This window comes from Geotrypetes seraphini, chromosome 3 (genome assembly GCF_902459505.1).
Source record: "Geotrypetes seraphini chromosome 3, aGeoSer1.1, whole genome shotgun sequence".
In the NCBI taxonomy this organism is placed as follows: domain Eukaryota; kingdom Metazoa; phylum Chordata; class Amphibia; order Gymnophiona; family Dermophiidae; genus Geotrypetes; species Geotrypetes seraphini.
Window position 1 is genome coordinate 6,566,026 of NC_047086.1, and position 27,398 is coordinate 6,593,423.

General features: G+C 43.6%; 1 protein-coding gene across 2 annotated transcripts in view; it reads right to left on the minus strand.

Annotated features, from left to right (window-relative positions):
• Nucleotides 1-27,398, minus strand: part of FIG4 (FIG4 phosphoinositide 5-phosphatase) — a 291,895-nt gene that overhangs the window by 178,027 nt on the left and 86,470 nt on the right. For both annotated transcript variants that reach the window (XM_033936107.1, XM_033936108.1), the window contains exons 5-8: nucleotides 20,798-20,954; nucleotides 14,942-14,992; nucleotides 5,235-5,386; nucleotides 885-1,013 (exon numbers count right to left, since the gene is read on the minus strand). In XM_033936107.1, coding sequence (XP_033791998.1) covers nucleotides 885-1,013; nucleotides 5,235-5,386; nucleotides 14,942-14,992; nucleotides 20,798-20,954 — 489 coding nt within the window. The remainder of the gene's footprint in view (nucleotides 1-884; nucleotides 1,014-5,234; nucleotides 5,387-14,941; nucleotides 14,993-20,797; nucleotides 20,955-27,398) is intronic.

The following is a 27,398-nucleotide window of genomic DNA, read 5'->3' on the forward strand; positions in this document are numbered from 1 at the left end:
CAGTGTGTGCCTCCTGAGACTTCCGGTGTGCTGCAGTACACTGGGGAAGAGGAGAGGTGCTGAATGACTGTCTACAGGATGTGCCCCTCGCAAAGAGAGGCACATCCTGTAAGCAATCTCTCAATGCTGGCACCTCTTCTCTCTGCCCGTTTGAAGGGCCTTTGCGCATGCGCTGACAGTGGCGCATTGACGTCATAAGAACAGCCTTCCTGGATCAGACCAATGGTCGATCAAGCCCAGTAGCCCGTTCTCACGGTGGCCAATCCAAGTCACTAGTACCTGGCCAAAACGTCATCACGCTGATGCCAGCGCACTTCCGGGTGTCTCAAGCAGGGGACACTAGGTTTAGTGTACCCTGGCTCGAAAAAGTTTGCGAGACACTGCTTCAAAGGCTGAAACCCTGGTGTATTAGGGACTTTTGCCTTTTCCCTGTCACAATCTGCAAGGAATTCATCTGAAGCTATTAACTATTGAAATGAGTTAAATAAATGCAGAGAAGCCAGGCAAGGAAGGGATCATGAAGGAACCCCACAGAATATAGATAAACAAAATGGACCAATCAACAGAAATGAATCCAGAAAGCAGACACAGAATTCCCGTCAAGCAATGAAGTAACAACTCTTGGTCCTGGTTTGGGGGGAAAAGAGAAATTTATAGAAAAAGGTAGTGCATTCAGATTGATATAGAAGTGAGACAGGTAAATAGGTGGGAAGAGAAAGCAAAATGTGAACCAAAACAAGAGAGGAAAATTTGGGAGTTAGCAGCAGGCCCAAAACCAATTGAGAGAGAGAAGAAAGCCGACATTATTGTCATGGCAGCAAAAGATCAATAAGGAAGAAAACAGACCCGATTAGGACAACTAATGACAGAGAATAGAAGGATACTTGACTGGCCGCAGAATCCATGAATAATATACAACAGCCAGTCATGATGCACTGTGTTTTTCACAGCAGCCAGCAGTTCCCCATTCCAAACATATTTCATGTATGGTTCACTGTAAATCCCAAAAACACCTGAAAAAAGAGTTAAGAGGAAATGTGCATGGTTTCAAGCATTCCTAATTTTCTTCCATCATATTCACAAAATGCAACGAGGTAGAGAACACATTTTGGTTATGTTTCATTTTAGAAAGAAAAGGCATCTGAAAGCGAGTGCCAAGCTAACACACGCAGGGTGCCTAGGAAAAGCACACATATGAATCCTACCCTCTTTATAGAATACTTGGGTAAGCCACCTTACATGCACCTGCTTTGCAGACATTTATGTCAGCCGCACATGTCTAGATTGCAATGTGCGTGGATTATAAAATGTTACTCTATCCCTCAAATTCTAAAAAGCCCACCTACGTCGGCACACCTAGCCCATGAAGGTGCCCAACTTAATTAAATATTTATTTAAAACATTTATATTCCACACATCTCAAATAATCGGCAATTAACACCTAATTGACATTAACTGGAGTTAACAGAACGTTAGGTGCACAACTTGGTAAGCACCTAGCCCAAAGCGCCTACTTAAATTTGGGCATTGGGCGTTGTTAGGGGATGTGCTTTTGACTTGGGCACCATTGGGTGCGTAACTTAGGGGCAAGCATTAGGCCAAGAATGCCCTGGCATAAATACAGTGTGCCTAATTTGTATAGATTCGCGCTTAGCGCCAAACTGGTTGGCATCAACTTTTAGGTGACATATATAGAAACAGGCCCTATGTGCATAAATGTGTGCCCCACTCTGCCCAAACTGAGCCCAGGATGCAACAATCCATCTTTGTGCATATTTACAGAAGCCAGAAAATGCTCCTTTAAGGCCCCAATGCTGTTGCTCAATACCAGGCAGCTCTTACAGAATTTCACTCTCCTTCCTAACATCCCTAGGATTCTCTAAACCACCCCCAACTAAAACCCAAAGGCAACCAAGAACTATGCACAAAGAAAAAACAATATGGACTAGAGGTCAACTAAACCCTGAAGAATTCTGGTCCCACTACAACCCAACATCCATCCCAGACCCAGACCTCAACTTCATCCCAGGTTGGAATAACTTCAGCACTCAGGTTCTAAATGACATGGCTCCACTGAAACCCTGCAGGAAAAAACATCGCTTTCCCACCTCCCCATCTTTCCTCACTTTCTAGTTTGTCTGTAAATGTCATATTTGTTCACTCTATCTACTTTTTTACACTCTTTTTATTTCTCTCTACTCTATATTAAATTTTTTTTATAATTGTAAACCGGTCAGATATTCATTTTATGATCGGGATATTAAAAACTTGGAAACTTGGAAACTTATCTGCCACCTGGTTTGACGCCGACCTTCTAGCTCTGAAACAAGAAGTGCGCAAACTAGAAAGAATTTGGTGCAAATCAGGCACAGACTCCTGACGCATAAAAGTCATTGAATACAAAAGAATGATCAAAGAGAAACGTTCCAAATATTACTCCCAATCAATCAACACCCCATCCCTAAACAGCAATAAACTCTTCAGAATAGTCAACTCCTTATTTGACACCAACTCTCATAAAAGCTCCCCCACAGATCTTCCACCCTCCTCAACAAACCTAGCCGACTACTTTGCCAAAAAAATTCATAACTTAAAAACCTCTCTTGCAACGTCAAGCACCAGCCCTTCAATCCATCTACTTAACCCAGATTACGAAGGTTCAACCGCCGACATGACCTGGAGTAGCTTCGAAAACCCAGACTTGAACCTATTTCTCGAGCTATACACTAAATATTCCAAATCCAACTGCCTACTAGATAACTGCCCTCCCTCCATCATGAAAATAGCTCCCCCCCTTCAAAGTTGAGCTCTTTAATTGGGTCACCCTCTGCCTGTCCACCGGCTACTTCCTGCTGGAACTCAGCCACATCCTCGTATCTCCAATCATCAAAAACCCCAAAGAACCACTCTCTTCAGCCGCCAACTACAGACCCATTGCCAACATACCCCCCTTCCTCAAAATTATGGAAGGCCTTGTCAACCATGACCTCATGTCCTACCTTGAGAAGTTTAACATTCTTCATGACTCCCAGTCTGGATTCCGCACTAACTACAGCACGGAAACCGTCCTAGCATCACTAATTGACTAACTCCTCCAACTATTCTCCCTGGGAAACAGCGCACTGCTACTCCAGTTTGACCTTAGCAGTGCATTCGACCTAGTAGACCATAACATTCTGCTTAGCTGCCTCGACTCTATAGGCATTTTGGGACAGGTACTAACTTGGCTCACAGGCTTCCTAAAAAACCACACCTACCAAGTCCACAATGAAGGAATCTTCTCCCATACCTGGTGCAACCCCTGTGGAGTTCCTCAAGGCTCCCCCCCTATCTCCTTCCCTGTTCAATATTTACATGGCATCACTGGGATACATGGTATCAGACCGAAATCTGAAATCCTACATTTATGCAGATGACATTACAATCGTCATCCCTATCTCCTCCTTGTCACAAGCAACAGAACAACACGTCTCATCAGTACTCACGATGGTCGAACACTGGACTACTCGGTTCAAACTAAAACTAAATCCAGAAAAAACCAAATTCTTCCTCGCAAGTCCCAACCACAAATTAATGACCACCACCCTGCAACTTAACGGTCTAACCTACCCTATCAATTCCACCATCAAAATTCTTGGAGTCATGCTGGACCGCTGCCTGACTTTCGAAGACCATACCAATGCCCAGGTCAAAAAATGCTTTCACACCCTCTGGAAACTCTGCACCATCAAACATTACTTCGACTTCCCCTCCTTCAGACTGCTGGTCCAATCCCTAAACTTAAGCACCCTTGACTACTGCAATATCATATATTTGGGTTCCTACAAGAAAACCATTAATCGCCTGAGGCTCATCCAAAACACCGTCGTCCGCCTCATTTACGGCCTCAAAAAGTCAGACCATATTAGCCCTTTCTACAGAAAACTTCACTGGTTGCTTATAGAAGCAAGGGTCATCTTCAAATTCGCCTGCCTCTGCTTCAAAACCTTAACTGGCTCGTCCCCGATATACCTGTCACACCACTTTGCATTCCCAGGCACCAATCGCACACGCAATACCTATCTGTTTACCTACCCATCCCTAAAGGGATGCATCTACAAAAGATTCCTTAACAAAACTCTCTCATTCCAAACTGGCAGATGGACTGATTGCCTGACCACCCTCATCTCATCTGCTCCATCCTATCCATCCTTCAGGAAATCTCTCAAATCTTACCTCTTTGATAAATTTCTCTAACCCCTACCCTCCCCGCCTAATGACCTATCTCTAACCGCCTCCCTTCCTCCCCGATCTTCCCCCCCCCCTCCTTCCCTCCCTCCGGCTTCTTCTTCCCCTCTTGGTACTCTCCTGTAATTGAAATTGGTTCCATTATATTTGTCAATCAATTCTCTGTATCCTCGCTATATATGGACAGTCTTTTGCACTATATCTTTGCTGCATATGTACAGTCTCTTTGCATTGTAAACCGCTTCAATTGCATTATACAGTTTCTTGCATTGTATCTTTGCTGTATATATATCTTCGCTGCTTATGTACAGTCTCTTACATTGTAAACCGCTCTCAATTGCATTGTTCAGTCTCTTGCTTAATATCTTCGCTGAATATGTACAGTCTCTTGCATTGTAAACCGCTCTGAACTGTTTGTGGTATTGCGGTATACAAAAATAAAGTTGTTATTATTATTATTATCTTTCAGCTTGTTGTTTTGTGAGTTTTGGTGTTGATCCTGCATTAATCTATGTTAGAGGCCTTTTCTTATACCATGTGATATACAGCTCACCGGTGTTGCCATTTGAACTATCCACTTGAATCAGACATGAGGTGGTATGTTAGAACTGATGTTACTACACGTGTCATCAGGTTTCTATTCCAGCTCATGAAATAATATAATTGGATCTCTCTGCACCGTCCAGATAACACCGAATATGCTTTTCTTTTCGCAGCTGAAACACGGTGCTTAGCAAAGCTTCATACTGGTACTCGGCATAATCAATTTCTGGAAAATGTCAACATGCTCAATTACCTCCCAGAGTTACTATTTAATGATGATTAATTCGCTCTGCACGATGCATTGTTTAAATGCACAGCATTATAATTAGTACTTTACATAATCATTTGTGAAGTCAGGGCTGTTATGACACTGTATTGAACAACAAAATAAGCAGTAGGATTACTAAGAGAAAGATAAGCTTCTGAATCATTCAGTGTAATGGATTTGTAAAAATTATACCCACTATTTCCACCCTGGGCAACGAGCCCCTCATCTTCAAAAATATCAAAGCTTTCCTGTCGAGCCTGGGCTGGAGGTTCATTCTTCAGGGTCTCCAGAGGCATCCTCAGGATGGTCAGATTGTACTGAAGGGAATGGCTCAGATCATAGCTGTAGCTGGGAAGAAAATGCGAAGGCTTCAGTAACGAGAATTAAAACACTGCAGAATTCCTTCCAGAATCCCTCCTCTCACCACAGTGCAACTTGCCATTTCAAAGATAAATCTGCCCTCTGGGCAGTAACACACATTCTGCTGAATAAGAACTATAATGTCGAACGGGGGAAGCTTAACCATGATTATTTGCATACCAACAGGGAGACAAGGTAGGGCAAGGAGGGAAGAGAAACACTGAAGAACCAAAATATATGGGAGGGATAGGCAGGTCAATATTTTAAAGCAAGAGAACAGGGGTGACCATATAACTCTTCCTCCCCCCCCCAACTCCAAAATCCAAGACACTTACTCAGATAATTATAGCTGCTAAAAGGCCAAAGTTGTCTATTGATAGGCTATGAGCCCCGGTACAGACACTTCAAAAGTGCATTGCCACTTTAAGACTTTCAAAAAGTTCGCAATAGCCTGCACCGCACATGTGCACATGCCTTCCCACCCGACTTCAGCCCCTCAGTTCAGATAAGCCACCTAAGAAGACAACCAGGGGAATGGGTTGTGAGAATATCTGCCTGCTGTCCCTGGATAACACCCTGGATAACTGTGCTTTATCCCAGTACAAGTAGGCAGCATATTCTCACACATGGGTGACCTCCAAGCTAACCAGAATGGGATGGTGGGACAGTTGGCCTTTAAGAGAATAAATTTTGTAAAATTGACTGGCCGAAGTACCCATCCCGTCTGGAAAAGGTTTCCAGACAGTAATGTGAGGTGAAAGTATGAACCAAGGACCAAGTAGCAGCTTTACAGATTTCTTCAATAGGAGTAGATCTGAGGAAAGCTAAACAAACTGCCATGGCTCAGACTTTGTGGGCTATGACACGACTCTCCAGTTGCAGTCCAGTCTGAGCATAACAGAATGATATACAGACAGCCAACCAGTTGGAAATCATTCTCTTGTAAGAAGGATGCCCCAACTTGTTAAGATCAAATGAGATGAAGAGTTGGGGAGATATTCGGTGGGGCTTTGTCCTGTCGATGTAATAGGCCAAAGCACGTTTACAGTCCAGAGTGTGAAGAGCCATTTCTCCTGCATGAGAATGAGGCTTAGGGAAAAAAAACTGGAAGAACAAATGATTGATTGAGATGAAACTCAGTAACAACTTTCAGCAGAAACTTTGTGTACTTGCGCAGAACCACTTTGTCATGGTGAAAAACTGTGAACACTGGTCTGCCACTAACACTTGCAGCTCACTGACTCTCCTTGTAGAAGTAAGAGAGATGAGAAAAATAACTTTCCAGGTGAGAAAATTAAGATGAGCCGTAGCCATTAGTTCAAACGGAGGCTTCATTAACCTGGAAAGAACCACATTAAGGTCCCATATTACTGTCGTTTGAGACCACTGAGAAGCGAAAGTCCATTGAGACGTGCGAAGATGTGGCATAGCCAGTGGGGTAACATGGACTGTGGAAGCCATGTGGATGAGAAGGTCCATCATGCGCCTCACTGACACCGTCTTGAGGCGAAGCAGCTGGTGATATAGGTGCAGAGGGAGAAATGCCCTCATAAGAGTGGTGTCCAGAATGGCCCCAATGAACTGCAGACTTTGAGTTGGTAGGAGGTTGGATTTTGGAAAGTTGATCTCGAAGCCCAATGCTTGAAGAAAAGATATAGTGTGAGTCGTTGCTAGAGCAACAGCCTGAGAATGAGCCTTGATCAACCAATCATCCGGATAAGGGAAGCCTTGAAGACCGTGGGATCGTAAGGCAGCCGCTACTACAATCAGGCACTTCGTGAAGGCTCTTGGAGAAGAAGCCAGGCAGAACGGTAGTACCCTGAACTGATAATGACGTTGATTTATTTGGAAGCAGAGATATTTGCGGGAAGCCAAATGAATCGGTATATGAGTATAGGCTTCTTTTAGATTCAGATAACATAGCCATTTGTTCTGAGCCAGGAAAGGATAGAGGAGGGCTAGAGACAGCATTCAAAATTTCTCCTTGACCAAAAATTTGTTGAGGGCTCTTAGGTCCAGAATTGGATGAAGTCCTCTCATCTTCTTTGGAATTAAAAAGTAACGAGAGTAAAATCCCTGATTTTGCTGAGAGGGAGAAACCTCCTCGATCGCATTGAGGAGGGATTAGATCTTTTGAAAAAGAAGAGGAGTGCGCAGGATTTGAAGCAGACTCTCTTGAAGGATGATCTGGAGGAAGGGTGTTGAAATGAAGAATGTAACCCTGACGAATGATCCCAGAGATCAGAGGTGATGAGCTCCTAACAATCGATATAATGCTGAAGTCTGCCTCCTGTAGGCTGAGGAAAAGACTGTAGAAGTGGAACTAAGGCTATGCTCTGGAGAAACATGTCAAAAGGACTGGGCCGGCTTTTGCTGAGGGGCCGGTTGGGTTTTTGTCATTGGGATATAAAGTGGAGTCTCCAAGTTCTTATAAAAAGTCTCCCTCAAAATGCCATGGAGTGGTAACTTAAGCATTTCTTAGGAGGCTGCTCATAATCTAAAGTTTCCAAATTTTTTTTACTGTATTTGGAATCAGCCTCTAGAGGGATGGAAAGGTCTTTCCCCATCTGACGAATGAATTTGGAGAATGAAATACGTTCTGACGGAGAGGAGGCTATGGTAGGAGACCAATGTGGAGAGGCTGAGGCAGACGAGGCCGCTTCAGTAGAAGATGATAAAGAAGGGTCAGAATCCCTGAAGAGATCTGAATCCTGTAGTAGAGAAGGAGAGCGATGCCAACGATCAGGTGTCGACGTTTCAAGATGTTTAGTCTTACATGAGACCTTTCGAGATGGTACCGGAGTCACTGGTCTTGAAGATTATGAAGAAAGAGACCGGTGCAGGAAGACATATGCTTCGACCCCCATATCGAAGATCTGGAACGTCAATCCTTAGTGCGCACCGGTGTTTCTGAGGTACTTGCAGTCAGTGTTGAGATATACTCAGGCTGGACGTGCACCGGGAGAGTGAGTAAAAAACATGAAAAAGGATCTACAAAAGTTAGAGGAATGGTCTAATATCTGGCAACTAAAATTCAATGCAAAGAAATGCAGAGCAATGCATCTGGAGATTAATGATCGGAAGGAGCCGTATATGCTGGGAGGTGAGAGGCTGATATGCATGGATGGGGAGAGGGACCTTGGGGTGATAGTGTTCGAAGATATAAAGGTGAAAAAACTGCGCTGCCAGAAGGATGCTAGGCTGTATAAAGAGAGGAATATTCAGTAGAAGAACAAAGATGTTGATGCCCCTTTATAGGTTGTTGGTGAGGCTCTACTTGGAGTATTGTGTTCAGTTTTGGAGACCGTATCTAGCAAAGGACACAAAAAGGCTTGAAGTGGTCCAGAGGAGGGTGACGAAAATAATGGGAGGTTTGCGCCAAAAGACATATGAGGAGAGACTGGAAGCCCTGAATACCTTAGAGGAAAGGAGGGACAGGCGAGATATGATTCAGACATTCAAATACTTGAAAGGTATTAACGTAGAACAAAATCTTTTCCAGAGAAAGGAAAATGGTAAAACCAGAGGACATAATTTGAGGTTGAGGGTGGTAGATTCAAGAGCAATGTAAGGAAATTCTTCTTTACGGAGAGGGTGGTGGATGCCTGGAATGCGTTCTCGAGAAAGGTGGTGGAGATGAAAATGGTGAGAGTTCAAAAAAGCATGGGATGAACACACAGAATCTAGCATCAGAAAATAATAATAAATATTGAAGAACTAAGGCCAGTACTGGGCAGACTTGCATGGTCTGTGGCTGTATATGGCTGTTTAGTGGAGGATGGGCTGGGGAGGGCTTCAATGGCTGGGAGGGTGTAGATGGATTGGAGTGAGCTTTGATGGAGACTTCAGTAGTTGGAACCTAAATACAGTACCAGGCAAAGCTTTGGATTCTTGCCCAGAAATAGCGAAGAAGAAGAAAAAACACCCAACAAATTTTTAGACTGAATCAGGTTGGGCAGACTGTATGGACCATTCGGGTCTTTATCTGCTGTCATCTACTATGTTACTATGTATGTTTTGTACACCATCAGGGGTGTCTACTCTATTGTAGATTTTGGTATCATCCTCAAAAAGGCAAATTTTACCAGTCAGCCCTTCGGCAATATTGTTTAAAAAAATGTTAAAAAGAACAGGCCCAACAACCGAACCTTGAGGCAAATCACTGGCAACATCCCTTTTCTCAGAACAATCTCCATTGACCATTTTCCTGTGTCGCTTCCCTCTCAGCCAGTTCCTCACACAATCCGTCAACCCAAGGACACTCAGTTTATTAGACACCTGTGTGGAACACTGTCAAAGGCTTTGCTAATACCACATCTAGTGCTTTCCCTCTATCTAATTCTCTGGTCACCCAGTCAAAGAAATTGATCAGATTTGTCTGACAAGACTTGCATCTAGTGAATCCATGTAGCCTCAAGACCTGTAATCCACAGGATTCCAGAAACATCACTATTCTCTGTTTTAAAAGCATTATCACATTCTCTGGCAATGAGCTCCAGAGCTTAACTACTTGCTGAGGAAAAAATATTTCCCTCTATTTGTTTTAAAAATATTTCCATGTAAGTTTATGGAGCATGTCCTATTCACCATACTTTTTGAGAGAGTAGAAAATCAGTTCACTTTTACCCACTCTCCACTGCTCAGGATTTTGTAGACATAAGAACATAAGAATTGCCGCTGCTGGGTCAGACCAGCGGTCCATCCTGCTCAGCTGTCCGCTCACGCGGCGGCCCCAAGGTCAAGATCAGTGCTCTAAATGAGTCCAGTCTCACCAGTTCAGCATGAACTTGTCCAACTTTGTCTTGAAACCCTGGAGGGTGTCTTCCCCTATAACAGACTCCGGAAGAGCGTTCCAGTTCTCTATCACTCTCTGGGTGAAGAAGAACTTCCTTACGTTTGTGCGGAATCTATCCCCTTTCAACTTTAGAGAGTGCCCTCTCGTTCTCCCTACCTTGGAGAGGGTGAACAGTCTGTCTTTCTCTACTAATTCTATTCCCTTCAGTATTTTGAATGTTTCAATCATGTCCCCTCTCAGTTTCCTCTTCTCAAGGGAGAAGAGGCCCAGTTTCTCTAATCTCTCACTGTACGGCAACTCTTCCAGCTCCTTAACCATTTTAGTCGTTCTTCTCTGGACCCTTTCGAGTAGTACCGTGTCCTTCTTCATGTACAGCGACCAGTGCTGGACCTTCTCTGATCTGCTCGTGATCCCCTTCTTAATCATTCCTAGCATTCTGTTCACCTTTTTTGCCACCGTAGCACACTGTGCAGATGACTTCATGGACTTGTCGATCAGAAATCCCAAGTCCTTTTCCTGGGAGGTCTCTCCAAGTACCGCCCCGGACATCCTGTATTCGTGCATCTGGGTTAACCTGGCAAGAGGTGGCAATAAATGCCTGTATCTTGGTGTGGTATACAGACCCCCAAGACAAATGGAAGACATGGACACGGAATTAATTGAGGACATAGAGAATATCACTCTACGGGGCGACACTGTACTGCTTGGGGACTTCAACATGCCTGATGCAGACTGGCACACATTTTCAGCAACCACCAATAGCAGCAAGAGGCTTTTGGCCTCCATAAATGGTGCACAACTAAAACAGATGGTAAAGGAGCCCACTAGGGCCCAGGTGATCCTTGACCTGGTACTCACCAACGGGGAAAGCGTCTCAGAGGACTTGGTAGGAGATACGCTAGCCTCCAGCGACCATAACATGGTATGGTTCAACCTTAGGAAAGGATTCCCTAAATCAATTACAAAAACAAAGGTACTTAACTTCCGGGGCACCGACTTCACACGCATGGGAGATTTCGTCCATCAGACTCTTTAGGACCAAGCAGAGACCGGTAATGTGGAAGCTATGTGGTCGTACCTGAAATCATCCATACACGAAGCTACTAATCGCTACATAAAATCGGTAGACAAACGGCAAAGAAACAATAAACCCCAATGGTTCACTGAGGAGATCTCGCACCTCATTAAGGAGAAGAAAACAGCATTTCTTTCCTACAAACGTACGCAGAGAAGGGAAACCAAAGTAGAATATAAGACCAGGTCTGCAGCGGTCAAAACAGCAGTTAGGGAGGCCAAACTTCGAGTGGAAGAAACTTTGGCAAAAAACATTAAAAAAGGGGACAAATCTTTCTTCAAGTATATTAGTGATAGGAAAAAGAACACAGACGGCATAGTACGCCTTAGAAGACCGGACGGAAACTACGCAGTGGCGGATTCTGAAAAAGCCGAAATACTAAATGAATATTTCTGCTCAGTCTTCACCTGTGAGGCACCGGGACACGGACCACAGTTGAAGGCAAAACAAATTGCGGAAGACCCGTTTCAGAATTTTGAATTCACACCTGAAGACGTCTACAGCGAGCTGACAAGGCTCAAGGAGAACAAGGCCATGGGACCGGACAATTTACACCCAAGAGTGCTTAGAGAATTGAGAGATGTACTGGCGGAACTGTTGGCCATGCTCTTCAATCTCTCACTAAGCACGGGGAAAGTTCCGTTGGACTGGAAAACAGCCAACGTCATTCCTCTGCATAAAAAGGGTTGCAAGGCTGAAGCTGCGAACTATAGACCGGTGAGTCTCACTTCAATAGCGTGTAAACTCATGGAAACACTAATTAAGCATAAATTAGATACGGTCTTGAATGAGGGGAATCTCCGGGACCCCAGTCAACATGGATTCACCAAGGGTAGGTCCTGCCAGTCCAATCTTATTAGCTTCTTTGACTGGGTAACAAGAAGGCTGGACTCGGGAGAGTCCTTAGACGTCGTATACCTTGACTTCAGCAAGGCTTTTGACAGTGTCCCACACCGCAGACTGCTGAACAAGATGGAATCAATGGGGTTAGGAGCAACACTAACTGCATGGGTTAAAGACTGGCTAAGTGGCAGACTTCAGAGGGTGATGGTTAACGGTACCCTCTCCAAAACGTCGGAAGTGACCAGCGGAGTGCCGCAGGGCTCAGTCCTGGGTCCACTCTTCTTCAACATATTCATTAGGGATTTGACTCAAGGGCTTCAAGGTAAGGTAACCTTATTCGCTGATGATGCCAAACTATGCAATATCATAAATGGCTACAATCTGCAGAATACTATGGAACAGGACCTCCGTACTTTAGAAAGTTGGTCCTCTGCCGGCAGCTGGGCTTCAACGCCAAGAAATGTAAGGTCATGCATCTCGGAAATGGAAATCCATGCAGAACTTACACCTTGAATGGAGAAACTTTGACCAAGACTACAGCAGAACGAGACTTGGGAGTGATCATCAGTGCAGACATGAAGACTGCTACTCAAGTGGAGAAGGCTTCATCTAAGGCACGGCAGATGATGGGTTGTATCAAGAGAAGTTTCGTCAACAGGAAGCCTGAGGTCATGATGCCATTATACAGAACCATGTGAGACCTCATCTAGAATACTGTGTGCAATTTTGGAGGCCACATTACCGTAAAGATGTGCTCAGAATTGAGTCGGTTCAGCGGATGGCCACCAGGATGGTCTCGGGGCTAAAGGGTCTCTCGTACGAAGAGAGACTGAACAAATTGCAGCTCTATACTCTCGAGGAGTGTAGGGAGAGGGGAGACATGATTGAGACATTTAAGTACATCACGGGACGGGTCGAGGTGGAAGATGATATCTTTCTTCTCAAAGGACCCTCGAACACAAGAGGACATCCGCTCAAACTGGGAGGGAAGTTTTGTGGAGACGTCAGGAAGTACTTCTTCACGGAACGAGTGATAGAGCATTGGAACAAGCTTCCAGTACAGGTGATCGAGGCCCGCAGTATCCCAGATTTCAAGAATAAATGGGATACCTATGTGGGATCACTGCGAGAGTCATACCAATGAATAGGGTCGCTAGGATATAGACTTAATAGAACAGGTCAGTAGAGTTAAGGAGGCCAGTAGACTTAAAAGGGGGTCAATGGTATGGGCAGACTTGATGGGCTGTAGCCCTTATCTGCCGTCATCTTTCTATGTTTCTATGAGATTTTTGTTCCCGACATGCATCACTTTGCACTTATCCACATTTCTCGAGCTTGATTATGTCATGTTGCAGATCTTCGCAATCCCCCTGTGTCTTCACTCCTCAGTATAACTTTGTATCATCCACAAATTTAATAACCTCGCTCATCGTACCAATGTCCAGATCATTTATAAAAATGTTGAAGAGCACGGGTTCAAGCACTGAGACCCTGCGGCACCCCACTGGTGATGCTCTTCAAGTCTGAGAATTGTCCATTTACCCCCACTCTCTGTTTCCTATGCTCCAGCCAGTTTTTAATTCACGTGAGTATTTCACCCTCGATTCCATGGCTTGCAATTTTCCGAAGTAGTCGTTTATGCGGAACTTTGTCGAACGCCTTCTGAAAATCTAGATATACAATGTCATCTAGATAGACAATGTCACTCTTGTCTATCTGCCTGTTTACTTCCTCGAAGAAATGCAACAAATTCGTCAAACAGGATCTGCCTTTGCTGAAGCCATGCTAGCTGGTCCTCATCAGATCGTGTCCGTCAAGGTGATCAATGATGCAGTCCTTATCAGTGTCTCTACCATCTTTCCCGGTACCGAGGTCAGACTCACTGGTTTGTAGTTTCCTGGATCTCCCCTTGAACCTTTTTTGAAGATCGGTGTAACATTTGCCACCTTCCAGTCTTCCGGAATCTTTCCCGATTTGATTGACAGATTGGCTGTTAGCTGAAGCAGTTCAGTTCCTTGATGACCCTCAGATGGATGCCATCCGGTTCCGGGGATTTATCACTCTTAAGCCTATCGATCTGCCTGCATACCTCTTCTAGACTGACCGTCAACCCTGTCAGTTTCCCGTCTTCGTTTCCAGCATATAGCCTAATGGGTTCTGGTATGCTGTGTATATCCTCTTCGGTAAATACAGACACAAAAAAATGTGTTCAGTTTGTCGGCGATTTCTTTGTCCTCCTTTAGCACTCTCTTTATTCCACAGTCATCCAATGGCCCCACCGGTTCCCTCGTAGGTCGTTTCCCCTCAGTCATATCTCCCCTTGATCTTTTGGTTTTCAAGCCTTTGCTCATATGTGTAGCATTTCATTCCCTTTATCATCTTGGTTGTTCTTCTTTGAAACTTTTCTAATTCAGCTTTATATCTTTTTGAACTATTAATGGTGAGAAACTGGAAAGGGGAGGAGGGAAGCCAGCTGAGCAAGTGGTGGGAAAAAGTTTTAAAAACTCACATTTCTTTCCTAAATACTGCCATTTAAACTGTACTATTTGTATTTATCTATAAACAGAAGAATGAAAGGTATAAATTCAGAAAAATAACTAAGGGCTCCTTTTACTAAGCTGCGATAGCATTTTTAGCGCACGCATTTTAGTGCGCCAAACCCGCGCTACGTGGCTAGAACTAACACCAGCTCAATGCTAGCGTGCGGGGCAATTCAGTGCGCACTAAGCGCACGCTAAAACCACTATCGCAGCTTTGTAAAAGGAGCCCTAAATTTATTCTTCCACATCCTAAGATTTAATAGAAATGCCATTAAACAGAAAATACTTACCTAAAGTAAAAATTGCTAGAAAGATCTACGTTCTGAAAGATTCTTAAATACCTAAAGAAAGGAACAAAAGATTATCTGCATAAAGTAACATTATAAGAAAACAGTATTTAAATTTTCCAAATCCATGTTCCAAGCAAGTCATCTATTCAGGTACAGCTGGAAGCCCCCCTCTACCAGAGAGCTTACCACCTAAGTTATAATTGAGAGTGGATTGTTTTGGGAATGGAAGAAGCTGAATCTCTTGCCTGTCCTTCCTGGATCTCAGCCTGCTGCCCCTTCAATTCTTGTGAAAGCTAAAAGCATCAATTCACAACAAAATTTAACAAGAGAAAAATACTTGGGACAATATCAATGGATGTTATTTAATAACACACAGGATTTATACAAATAATTCAAGCAAATGTCCACACAGGCTACTGTAACTTTATATGGTAGATGTGATTTCTGTAATTTGTATATGATTGAAGCTGAATAAAAAATTTTTAAATTTCTGCCTGTATTTGATATTTGTCAACTGCCTTAAATTATGAGGCCACATGATGCAACGGAGCAGAGAATGCTGAGACACTCCACTCCTTTAACTGCATATTAATCTTCAGTTTGGCAATGTCTGAACTTCTGTCTTGACTAGATGGTAAGTAAGCTCTTTTCTGTGTTTTCATGTACAGCACTGCTTAAGTCTAGTAGGGCTACAGAAATAAGTAATAGAAGCTGTCTGAGCTCTCAGTGACATCACAATGCATCTAGGTCATACCCAGAATTCTTGATGACATCATAATGCAGATGTACATGGTAGTAATATGGGATCTTTGCCTTGCTGATTGTCACCTTTAGAAAAGGACAGAACAAGTATGGCTCAGAGCAAGGTAATCATGACTAGGATTACCATATTTAAAAAAACAGAAAACCCCGGACACATGACCCAGCCCGGTTCCGCCTCCAGCCCCGCCCCCAGAAAGCCTCCTCTGCGTCTGGAGGGCCTGGAGCATGCACAGATGCGTGTAACATCATTTGCACACGCTCAGAGGCCCTCCAGATGCAGCCCAGGCAAACTCTGAGTTTTGGAAAGTCTGTTCAGGAGCCCGAACTGTCCTCTAAAAAGAGGTTTTTCTGGACGTCTGGTATCCCTACTCATCACCACAGCCCCCATACTCTGGAATACACTCACTGAAGGGCTTAATGTAAGACTATTTGTAATTTAGAAAGAATGTACAAGCTTGTTTCTTCTCTCAAACCTTTAATGGAAGAAGCACCTAGCTAGATAGTCACATTAGCTGTACATATGCACTCATTCATAATGCCCTGAATAGCAAAGCTCCCATCAGCTTGTCTTAAGGATATATCTGCCTCTAAGTACCTTGCGTTCAACTGATAAATTGTTGTTAGAGGTTCCCTCAATTTTTTTTTATATTGGTGTTGCTATGTTATGGAACACACTTCCAATGGAGATTAGACAAATCACTCCTGCCATTAAGTTCAGGAAATGCTTGAAGACATTTTTGCAGAGCCTTTCTGATATCTTATGGGGTCCTTCTTTTATTGCAGAATTCAGACAAATTGCGTTTGCAGTATAGTTAATGAGCCATTTGAAGACACAATTTTTGAATATGCTCTTGAATTCTGTCTTTTATAATTTGTTTTAGCATTGTTATTACAAGATTATGTGTGTTTAGACCAGTGCCCCGCAAACTTTTCGGCCAGAAGGCACACTAAACCCAGTGCCCCAGCTGGAAGGCATCCAGAAGTATGTGGATGCTGACGCGATGATGTCACACACATGCATGACATCATCACATCGACGTGCATGCATGCGCGGAGGCCCATCTGGCTGCGACCCTGAACCCATCAATCTGGTGGGGGATCTTGGAGGAGGGAAGGTGCGGGAAGAGGAGGAGAGTTGTCGGTGTCGGCTGACAGCCTACAGGACATGCCTCTCGCGGCAAGAGGCACGTCCTATAAGCAGTCAGCCCACATCGGCGCCTCTCCTCCTTATCGGCGTCTCGTCAGGGCACACCTGGAATCTGCTGCGGCACACAGTTTGCGATTTGCGATACACTGGTTTAGACTGTAAACTGTCTAGAATTGTCAGATAGTGCAGGATAGAAAATTTAAAAATAAACTAAAAAATAGTCTAGCAGAATTTTCTTATCTACTCCTTGGGATCATTTTCATGCCCCTTTCTGGCTTGTTCGTGGGTTTATTGTTAGGGATATTCCTTGGGAAGACTAGTGGCACTGGAGCTGTGTAAAGGAAGATCCTGTTCTTCAAACTCTCTGGACCATTTCCTTTAAGGTCAATAGTAAAACATGATTGTTTGCTTAATAAATCAAGAGACATTATGCTTTGACAGGTACTATACTGAAATGGTTTAACAGTATTCTTAAACACAGTGCGACACATTAAGGGGATTTCCCTTGCCAATGCAACTATTATACCATCAGGCAGCAGGGGACACTAGCCAGAGAAAAGATGGACTACAGGTCCCAGGGTGCACTAGGCTCAGCAGCTTAGAGTTGAGCTACCTTACAGGAGCTGAAGCAATTGCTGAGTCACAGGGGCGGGACCTAGAGAGAGAGGAATACTTCTGATCAGGCTGAGTTCATTTGAGAGAGGTCCCCCAGGAGAGAGGGGTCTCCAAAAGAAGGGAGCTTCCCTAGTTAGGAGCTGATGCAAAGCTCTGGGAAGTCGTCCCATCCTTGAGGGCATGGGGGAGACTTGAAAAGGGGAAAGCTGGACCTTTGTTGAAAACTGTGTTAGAGTGACTGCTGCCTGACTGAAGGTAATCTGTGAACCTTCCCTGGCTGGGGAGGGGGGGGGGGAGAAAAGAGATCCCAGGAGGAGAGAGAAGAATTAAGAAATATATGGTGTCACTGCAAACAGGCCAGGTTTTGTAAACAAAAGTTTCCTTTACATCTCTTCACTGGACTGAGTGTGTCTGTGCATAGAGGTGCACCGAGTCCTGGAAACCCGGTCAGGATGGTTACACACAGATTTATCTAAGTGGAAGGGAGAGTGCTTGACTGAATAAAAAATGAATCAAGGAGTCTCTTCTCTTTCACCAAAACTATTTAGTTCATGAAAATTAAATCCTTCTCATATGCTGAAGACATGGTTTTGTTGTTTCTGGTTCACTCTGATTTGTTAGACACTTTCTATTTTAAATAATGTAGTTCTACCAATTCCAATTCCCTCTTGTTCTAGTTTGTCCGTTTGTTTTGTCAAGTCTATGTATGACAAACCACAACTTGTATTTTGGATTTTTTAAATCTATGTGCTTTTTAACTTTTGGATGTACACCGCCTTGAAATCTGATTTGGCGGTATAACAAAATTTGAATAAACTTGGAACTTACTGACTGATCTGATACCTTTAACAGAGGGAAAAGAAAGCTTTATGAATGGTTCTAGAACTCAAAGATCATGAGGAATTTAAGAACAAAGGGATCAAAGAGTCCAGGTATAATCTTTAAAAGTATACAAGCAAATTTAAACTGGACTTTAAAACGAAATGGGAGCCAAGCAAAGGTGTAACATGATCGAATTTTGATTTCCAAAAAATCAACCTTACAGCAGTATACAATTTACCGTATATCCATTTTACCCAAATTATAGCTCGACATAAAAAAGAGTTTTCAGTCTTTTATGGAATTTCCAATAATTAGCTTCAATCCTTAAATTAGCAGGTAAATTATTCAAAACTGCAATAGCAGCAAAAATAAAAGAGGTGGCAAACTGACATTTATACCATATGTCTCTAATTTGTGGGTAATCTAGGACAGGGGTAGGCAATTCCGGTCCTCGAGAGCCGGAGCCAGGTCAGGTTTTCAGGATATCAACAATGAATATGTATGAGATGGATTTGCATGCAATGCCTCCTTGAGATGCAAATCTATCTCATGCATAGTTATTGTGGATATCCTGAAAACCTGATCTGGCTCCGGCTCTCGAGGACCGGAAATACATACCCCTGGTCTAGTAGAAAAAATAACACAATTGAGAAAAAAAGTAAAATTAAATTGTATGAAGAATTCGTTTGTAAAATGTGATAAATCAGACAAGCAGACCTGGACAATGCAAAGTGATGCATATTGGGAAGAATAATCCAAATCACAGTCACCAGATGCTAGGGTCCACCTTGTGGGTTAGAGCCCAAGAAAAGGATCTGACAATACAATGAAACCTTTCGCCCAATGTGCGGTGGCGGCCAAAAAAGCAAATAGGATGCTAGGAATTATTTTTAAAAGGGATGGTTAACAAGACTAAGAATGTTATAATGCCCCTGCATTGCTCCATGGTGCGACCTCACCTGGATATTGTGTTCAGTTCTGGTCTCCTTATCTCAAGAAAGATATAGCGACACTAGAAAAGGTTCAAAGAAGAGCGACCAAGATGGTAAAGGGGATGGAACTCCTCTCGTATGATGAAAGGGCTCTTTAGCTTGGAAAAGAGACAGCTGAGGGGAGATATGATTGAAGTCTACAAAATCCTGAGTGGAGTAGAACGGGTACAAGTGGATCGATTTTTCACTCCATCAAAAATTACAAAGACTAGGGGACACTTGAAGAAGTTACAGGGAAATACTTTTAAAACCAATAGGAGGAAATTTTTTTTCACTCAGAGAATAGTTAAGCTCTGGAATGTATTGCCAGAAGATGTGGTAAGAGTGGATAGCGTAGCTGGTTTTAAGAAAGGTTTGGACAGGCTCCTGGAGGAAAAGTCCATAGTCTGTTATTGAGAAAGGCATGGGGGAAGCCACTGCTTGTCCTGTATTGGTAGCATTGAATGTTGCTACTCCTTGGGTTTTGGCCAGGTACTAGTGACCTGGATGGGCCACCATGAGAACGGGCTACTGGCTTGATGGACCATTGGTCTGACCCAGTATGTTCTTATGAACTTGATATGTTTCTCAGCCAATAACCAGTTATAAGTTGCAGCAACAATGTCATATCTTTTTAAGCCATATATTAGCCTAATGGCGGTGTTTTCGATTAACTGCAATTTTCTTGCTAATATCAAAGTTAAATTCAAATATACCTCCCCTTTTACGAAGCCACATTTGGCTTTTTTATCATCGGCCATGGCGGTATTAACTCCGACGCTCATAGAATTCCTTTGAGCATCAGAACTAACACAGCCGTGGCCAGTGATAAAAAAGCCTAATGTGGCTTCGTAAAAGTGGGGGGGGGAGATAGAGAATTACAATAATCAAGTTGGGGTAACACTAATATTTGAACTTAAAAAGCAAAATAATGTTCAAAGAAATAAGTTTTGACTAATCTAAGTGTCTTCCTCCATAAATTAGTCCAAGCCAACTTATTAGTTGTTTCATAAGTATTAATGCTGACACTTTTGGAACCAGTGAGAAGGAATTTTTTTTTCCGCTCTGGAGTGCGTTGCTAGGGGTTGTGATAGGAGGGACAGCATGGCTGGTTTTGGGAGGAGTTTGGACGGGTTCCTGAGGGAGGGGTCCATGGTCTGTTATTGAGAAGGACATAGGGGAGGCTGCTACTTGCCCTGGGTCGGTGGGTGACCTGGATTGGCCACTGTAGAAGCGGGCTACTGGACTTGATGGAGCATTGGTCTGACCCAGTAGGGCTATTCTTATGTTCTTATGTATTCGCTCTCCCTTATTTGAATTTCACTCCTCTTATAAGTCCTATTATTAAGTTTCAATTTGCTGATTTTGAGTTTACCTCAACCATTGTATTTGTTTATATAGTATTTGGTCTTTTTACTACTGTTATGCTTTTAACAAAGTTGTAAGTTTTATGTTGACCTGTTCTTGGTGTACACCGCCTTGGGTGAATCTCTTCACAAAGGCGGTTAATAAATGCAAATAAATACATGTTGTTTTTACCGTGCTTCATCAGGGTGAGTAACTCGTACAGAGTCATTTGGAATGTAAATCATGTTTGTATCTTCTATTTTGTAGATTGCATGCCCTCCAATGTCTGCCATTTTTCTCCTCTTTGTTATTAACACCATGTAAAATCCTTCTAGAAAACGGACAAACCCTGTCAAGATAAAACAGAGAAAATATGTAAATATAACTGAACACTAGCTAACTGTGTTGCACCATCAGTGTGAAAAGCAAAGTAACAAGCCCCCGTGCTACTAGGTGATGTCATCCAATAGTGCTGAACGAGTTCTAAACTTCACAGTTTTCTAGCACATACTACAACACATGCGAGGGGCTTCTCACACTGCCATAACGCAAGACAACTTCAGTTCTATAGCAAACTAAGAGGATACAGGATGAATACAGGTAGGCAGGTTCGTTGTAAGGTTTTTCCTTAGAACAAAATTTGTTTTCTTAGACAAGTAGAATTTTGAGAACTCCTAGCAACATGTTGTCCTTGACAAAAGAAAGAAATCAGAGAAAAAGCAGTGCAATAAGGCAAAACCAAACATGCTTTTGTTACCAATAGGTTTTTACAGGCTTTCCCTCTCCTTAAAACAAGACATAACCTGAACAACAAGATAAAGAGTCCTAGAAAGGCTGGAACTGGACATAGTGGAAGAAGGTAGCTGACCTCATGGAAGTGATAGAAGAGATCCCACATGCCAATCCCATGGTGTGAAAAGAAAGATTAGGTTCTTATTTCGGTAATCTTTCTTGTAGATGTGTCTAGAGGTACTGAAATGATAGGGTTCTGTATCTCTAGGGTGGGCCCACTGCCTTTAAGACAGAAGCCACAAAAATGGCATCCTTCCTGGCTGCTACATCCACCTTATAGTACCTGGTGAAAATATGGAGGGTAGACTAAGTAGCTGATTTACAGATCTCCTTGGCCGAGACAGCCCTAGTCTCCACCCACGAGGCAGCAACTCCTCTAGTGGAGTGTGCTCTCAATATGATTGGCAGTTCTTTATCATAGCTCACATATGCGGAGAAAATGGCCATTTAAATTCATCTGGAAATTGAGGCTTTAGATGCCAGCCTCCTTTTCTTAGTATGACTGGTCAGAACAAAAAGGTGATCCAATAGGTGGAACTCATTGGTAACTTAGAGGTATCAGAAAAGCACTCGCTTGACATCCAGTAAATGTAACGCCTTATCCTTTTTCTTAAACCCCATAGTGTGAAAGGCAGGCAAACAGACTTCCTGATTAATGTGGAAGACCAAGACTACTTTTGGTAAGAAGGACAGAACTGCATATGTGATCCTAAGAAATGGCTGCCTGCAGAAATAGCTTGCAACTCTGAAATTCATCTCACTGACCTAATCACCACCAGGAACACAGTTGACTGTAAAACCCAAAAGGGAAGCATCCTGTAATGGCTCAGTCTTTGCAATACAATGTTAAGGTTCCAGGAAAGGAGAAAACACCAGAGGGCACAACCGCAGAGCCCCTTTAATGAACCGGGCAACACCTGGGTTAGAGGCCAAGGAGCCTCTTCCCCCTGAGCTTGGAAACAGGAAAGACCTACCATCTGTACGTTCAGTGATCCTACTGACAACCCCTTCTGAAGACTCTCCTGCACGAAGTCCAGGACTACTGAAATCTAAGTTCACAAAGGATCTACATACTTCATCACACACCAGCGCTGAAAGAACTTCCAGGCTTTAGCATAGGCTGCCACGGTTGATGGCTTCTTAGCTCTGAGCAACATAAGAACTTAAGCATTGCCGCTGCTGGGTCAGACCAGTGGTCCATCGTGCCCAGCAATCCGCTCACGCAGAGGCCCTTTGGTCAAAGACCAGTGTTCTTATTGAGACTAGCTTTACCTGCGTATGTTCTGGTTCAGCAGGAACTTGTCTAACTTTATCTTGAAACCCTGGAGGGTGTTTTCCCCTATAACAGCCTCCAGAAGAGCATTCCAGTTTTTTACCACTCTCTGGGAGAAGAAGATCTTTCTTACGTTTGTACGGAATCGATCCCCCTTTAACTTTAGAGAGTGCCCTCTCGTTCTCTCTACCTTGGAGAGGGTGAACAACCTGTCTCTATCTACTAAGTCTATTCCCTTCATTATCTTGAATGTTCCTATCATGTCTCCTTCTCAGTCTCCTTTTTTCAAGGGAGAAGAGGTCCAGTTTCTCTAATCTCTCACTGTATGGCAACTTCTTCAGTCCCTTAACCATTTTAGTTGCTCTTCTCTGGACTCTTTCGAGTAGTACTGTGTCCTTCTTCATGTACGGCGACCAGTGCTGGATGCAGAATTCCAGGTGAGGGCGTACCATGGCACGGTACAACGGCATGATAACCTTCTCTGATCTGTTCGTGATCCCTTTCTTAATCATTTCCGGCCCTTTTTGGCGCCGCCACACATTGCGCGGCTGGCTACATCGACTTGTCGACCAGTACTCCCAAGTCTCTTTCCTGAGGTGGTCTCTCCAAGTACTGCACCGGACATCCTGTATTCATGAATAAGATTTTTAGTACTGACATGCATCACCTTACACTTATCCACGTTAAACCTCATTTGCCATGTCGCGGCCCATTTCCCGAAAGTGTTTATGTCACTTTGCAGGTCTTCGCAATCCTCCTGCGTCTTCACTACTCTGAATAACTTCGTATCGTCTGCAAATTTAATCACCTCACTCATCGTACCAATTTTCTGGTCATTTATAAATATGTTGAAGAGCACGGGTCCAAGCACCGAACCCTGCGGCACTCCACTCATGATGCTTTTCCAGTTCGAGTATTGTCCATTTACCCCCACTCTCTTTTTCCAGGCCTGAATAACCCTTTCTCGTCAGGGCTGCCCACTCAAGAGCCATGCTGTAAGCCCAAAACACTCAGGAGTGAGATTCATTTGGACTGACAGTCTAATGCCTTCAACCCTATGGACTTCAGGCTCTACCGGGCCCTCTAGCTACTTTCCCTCCAGCTTTTTTCTGCCAGTGTATAGGTCCCCTGCAAACCCTCCCACCACCAGACTTCACTACAGGGCTTTCCGTTGCTGCAACAGTCCCTCTTTCAGGATTGGTCATCCTGGCCCCTCTAATCCACTGCACCAAAACCCCCATTAGTGCTCCTCCTGAGGGTCACCAAGGTTCTAAAGGAGCTTCTTGCCTTCTGAGCTCTTTGCTGGGAGCTGGTCTTTTCAGCACCACAATCCACTCAGGGTGAGTCCACAGCTCCCAGCAGCATTTGCATCTTTTATGCAAATTAACCCTTTTTTTTAGCTGCTCATACTCCCTATAGTGAAATGCTAATGACAGGAAACTTCACCCTGTCAGAGAGAGAGAGAGAGAGAAGGGCAGAGTGGCTGAGGGCAGGTGGGATGTGTGTGAGAAGGAGTAGCTGACGGCAGGTGAGATGTGTGAGAGAGAACTTGCCCATAGAGACCAATCAGATTTCATGTTTCATTTTCCCAGAGAAAAGATGAAACACGATTGGTCACTAACGGCAGCTTTTGTGAAGGTCTTCCTTTCCTCCTGTTCTTAAAAACAGGCCCTGTCTAAGTGGCATTGTTCATTTTCATTCAGTTTGTAAGAATGACACACCACCTGTCAAGGTGCCAATTTATATGAGACTGAAAGAATGCCTTGGTCTGTATGCTAGTTACAGTGTCCTGTATTTGTTATGTATGTTGCTCAGGGGAACTCGGGTAAAAGTTTTTTGATCCAGGGGATTCTACATAAATATTAAAAAGAAGAGTGGACACATTCATTGTCAAGACAATTTGAGTTTGTGGAATTTAAAATGAAATATCCTTATACAGATTTCCTGAGATCAGCTAGCAGGGAATTGCATAATCTGGATAATGTCCTCTAAAGTAGGAGTGACTCGATACCACTGAGAACGTCTCAAATAAAGCATAAGAAGGGAGTCCCATGAACTGTTCAGTCTACATGATTCCTTATTTGGGGTGTAGTAAGGGGGGGGGGGTGTTCTTTATGTCACAATGTCACTTCTAACTTAATTTTGAGGTCTACTTACTTCTCAAATTCCTCACAATCTGTTTTTTTAATTCAAAAATATGTCTAAAGATTGGAAGGATTTCTATAAAACTACATTCTGTTATTATTAGAAAATCATAAATGACATTCATATACACCAGAGGTCTCAAACACACGACCTACGGGCCGCATGCAGCCAGGTACTATTTAGTTTCTGGTCAGCGATCCGTGCCTACGTCAGAGAGAAGGCTGATCACGCAAGGAGCTGCCATCCGTGGCTTTGAACGGAAAAACTTCAGCAAGGGAGTTCAGCAAGAGTTTTGTACCTCATGCAAAATTGTCATTTCTTTAATAAGACATTAACTCTTTTTTCTGTGGCCCTCCAAATACCTACACATCCAAAATGTGGCCCTGCAAAGGGTTTGAGACCACTGATCTACACCTTGAAATAGTGTGAAGGCCAAGCTGAAAGTCCAGTGTTTAATGGTGTATACAAGGCAGACATTAGGCTGATAACCCTTAAGGGACACAATAATCCTATTATTTAGCTACATGGAAATGAAAAAGTTGTTTCCAAACAAATGGCCTTTTTTCCCCCTTTCTCTAGTCATTAGCTGCCAGTGCTGAAGCCTGACTGAATTATTAAGCACACAAATCAAAGAATATGTCAGCAACCAGTAGCAAAATCTAAAAAATGTATGAGCTTATTAAATCTCCTTGTAGGCATTGGTTCAACTTCTGGCCTTATATGAAAGCCATTTCTCATGTGTAGCATGCTGTTTAGGGAGATGCCATTTCCCTTTTACATCATTTTTGTAAAGAGAGATGCTAATCTCCATTTGTTATCCCACACATAGTAACAGTGCAATACATATGAAAATGAACGTATAACAAATCAAGAAAAGCACTTTGAACGTACAAATATTCAAAGTAATATTTTCCCCTACACCCCCTTTACTTAATCAATAACATAAATGCAATTATCCTTCCAATAACCCACTCTTATTTAAAATAGTAATACATTCCCACCCTGGATGTGAAGGAAATCAGACAAAAATTAAAGAGAAATGACAACTATATAGAAGCAATAAAAGATGCCAAGTTAAATACATTACTATGCCCCAAGATTTCAGCATTCATTTTTTCATATTTGTAGCCCACCAAAAAGCACAATTACTTACCCTAACAGGTGTTTCCAGGCAGATATTCTCAACATGTGGGTGACGTCACCGACAGAGCCCCCTAGCGGACGTTTTTGCAAGCAGACTTACTTGAAGACCTTCAAGCTTGCGATTGGCCTACGCATGTGCGTGTGCCCCTCCCGCCCTGTCTAGGGCATGCGTCTCCTCAGTGTGTCCTCAGTTCAGATAGCTAGCAAAGAAGCCAACCACGGGGAAGTGGATGGGTTGCGAGAATATCTGCCTGCTGACCCTGAATAACACCTGTTACGGTAAATAACTGTGCTTTATCCCAGGACAAGCAGGCAGCCTATTCTCACATATGGGTGACCTCCAAGCTAACCAGGATGGGATGGAGGGAGAGTTGGCAATTTAGGAGAACAGATTTTGCAAAACGGACTGACCAAAATGGCAATAACACCTGGAGAAAGTATCCAGACAGTAGTGCGAGGTAAACGTATGAACCGAGGACCAAGTGGCAGCTTTACAGATTTCCTCAAGCAGAGTAGAGCGGAGGAAAGCAACAGACGCCGCCATCACTCTGACCTTGTGGCCTGTGACTCGACCCAGCAGGGAGAGACCAGCCTGAGCATAACAGAAAGAGATACAAGCGGCCAACCAGTTAGAAATGGTCCGCTTAGAAACAGAGCGACCCAAGCGATTAGGATCGAAAGAGAGGAACAGCTGGGGAGCAGAACGATGAGGAGCATTGCACTTCAAGTAGAAGACCAGCGCATGCTTACAATCAAGAGAATGCAGAGCCGCTTCTCCAGAGTGAGAATGGGGCTTCAGGAAAAACACAGGAAGAACAATGGATTGGTTGATGTGAAAATCAGAAACAACCTTAGGCAAGAACTTAGGATGGGTATGGAGAACCACCTTATCATGATGGAAGACAGTGAAAGGTGGGTCTGCAACCAAGGCTTAAAGTTCACTGACCCGACGGGCAGAAGTGAGAGCAATAAGGAAAACAACCTTCCAAGTAAGAAACTTCAAGTGAGCCCGAGCTAGCAGCTCGAACAGGGGTTTCATCAAGCGAGTAAGGACCATGTTAAGATCCCAAACCACAGGAGGAGGTTTAAGGGGCGGATGAATGTGGAAAAGGCTTTTCATGAAGTGGGAAACCACAGGATGAACAGAGATAGGCTTCCCGTCAATCGGCTGGTGAAAAACAGCAATGGCACTAAGGTGAACTCGAACCGAAGAGGACAAGTGTAACAGATAATCCAGGACAGCAGATAAGGAGGCAGACAGCGGCTCCTGCTGTCGAGTAGCACACCAGGATGAAAAGCGGGTCCACTTCTGATGGTAACATTGGTGAGTGGACTCCTTCCAAGACGCCTCCAGGACGTCCAGCACAGACTGTGAGAACTGGAACGAGGGCATCAAGTCTCGAGGAACCAAGCCGTTAAGTGCAGAGACTGAAGGTTGGG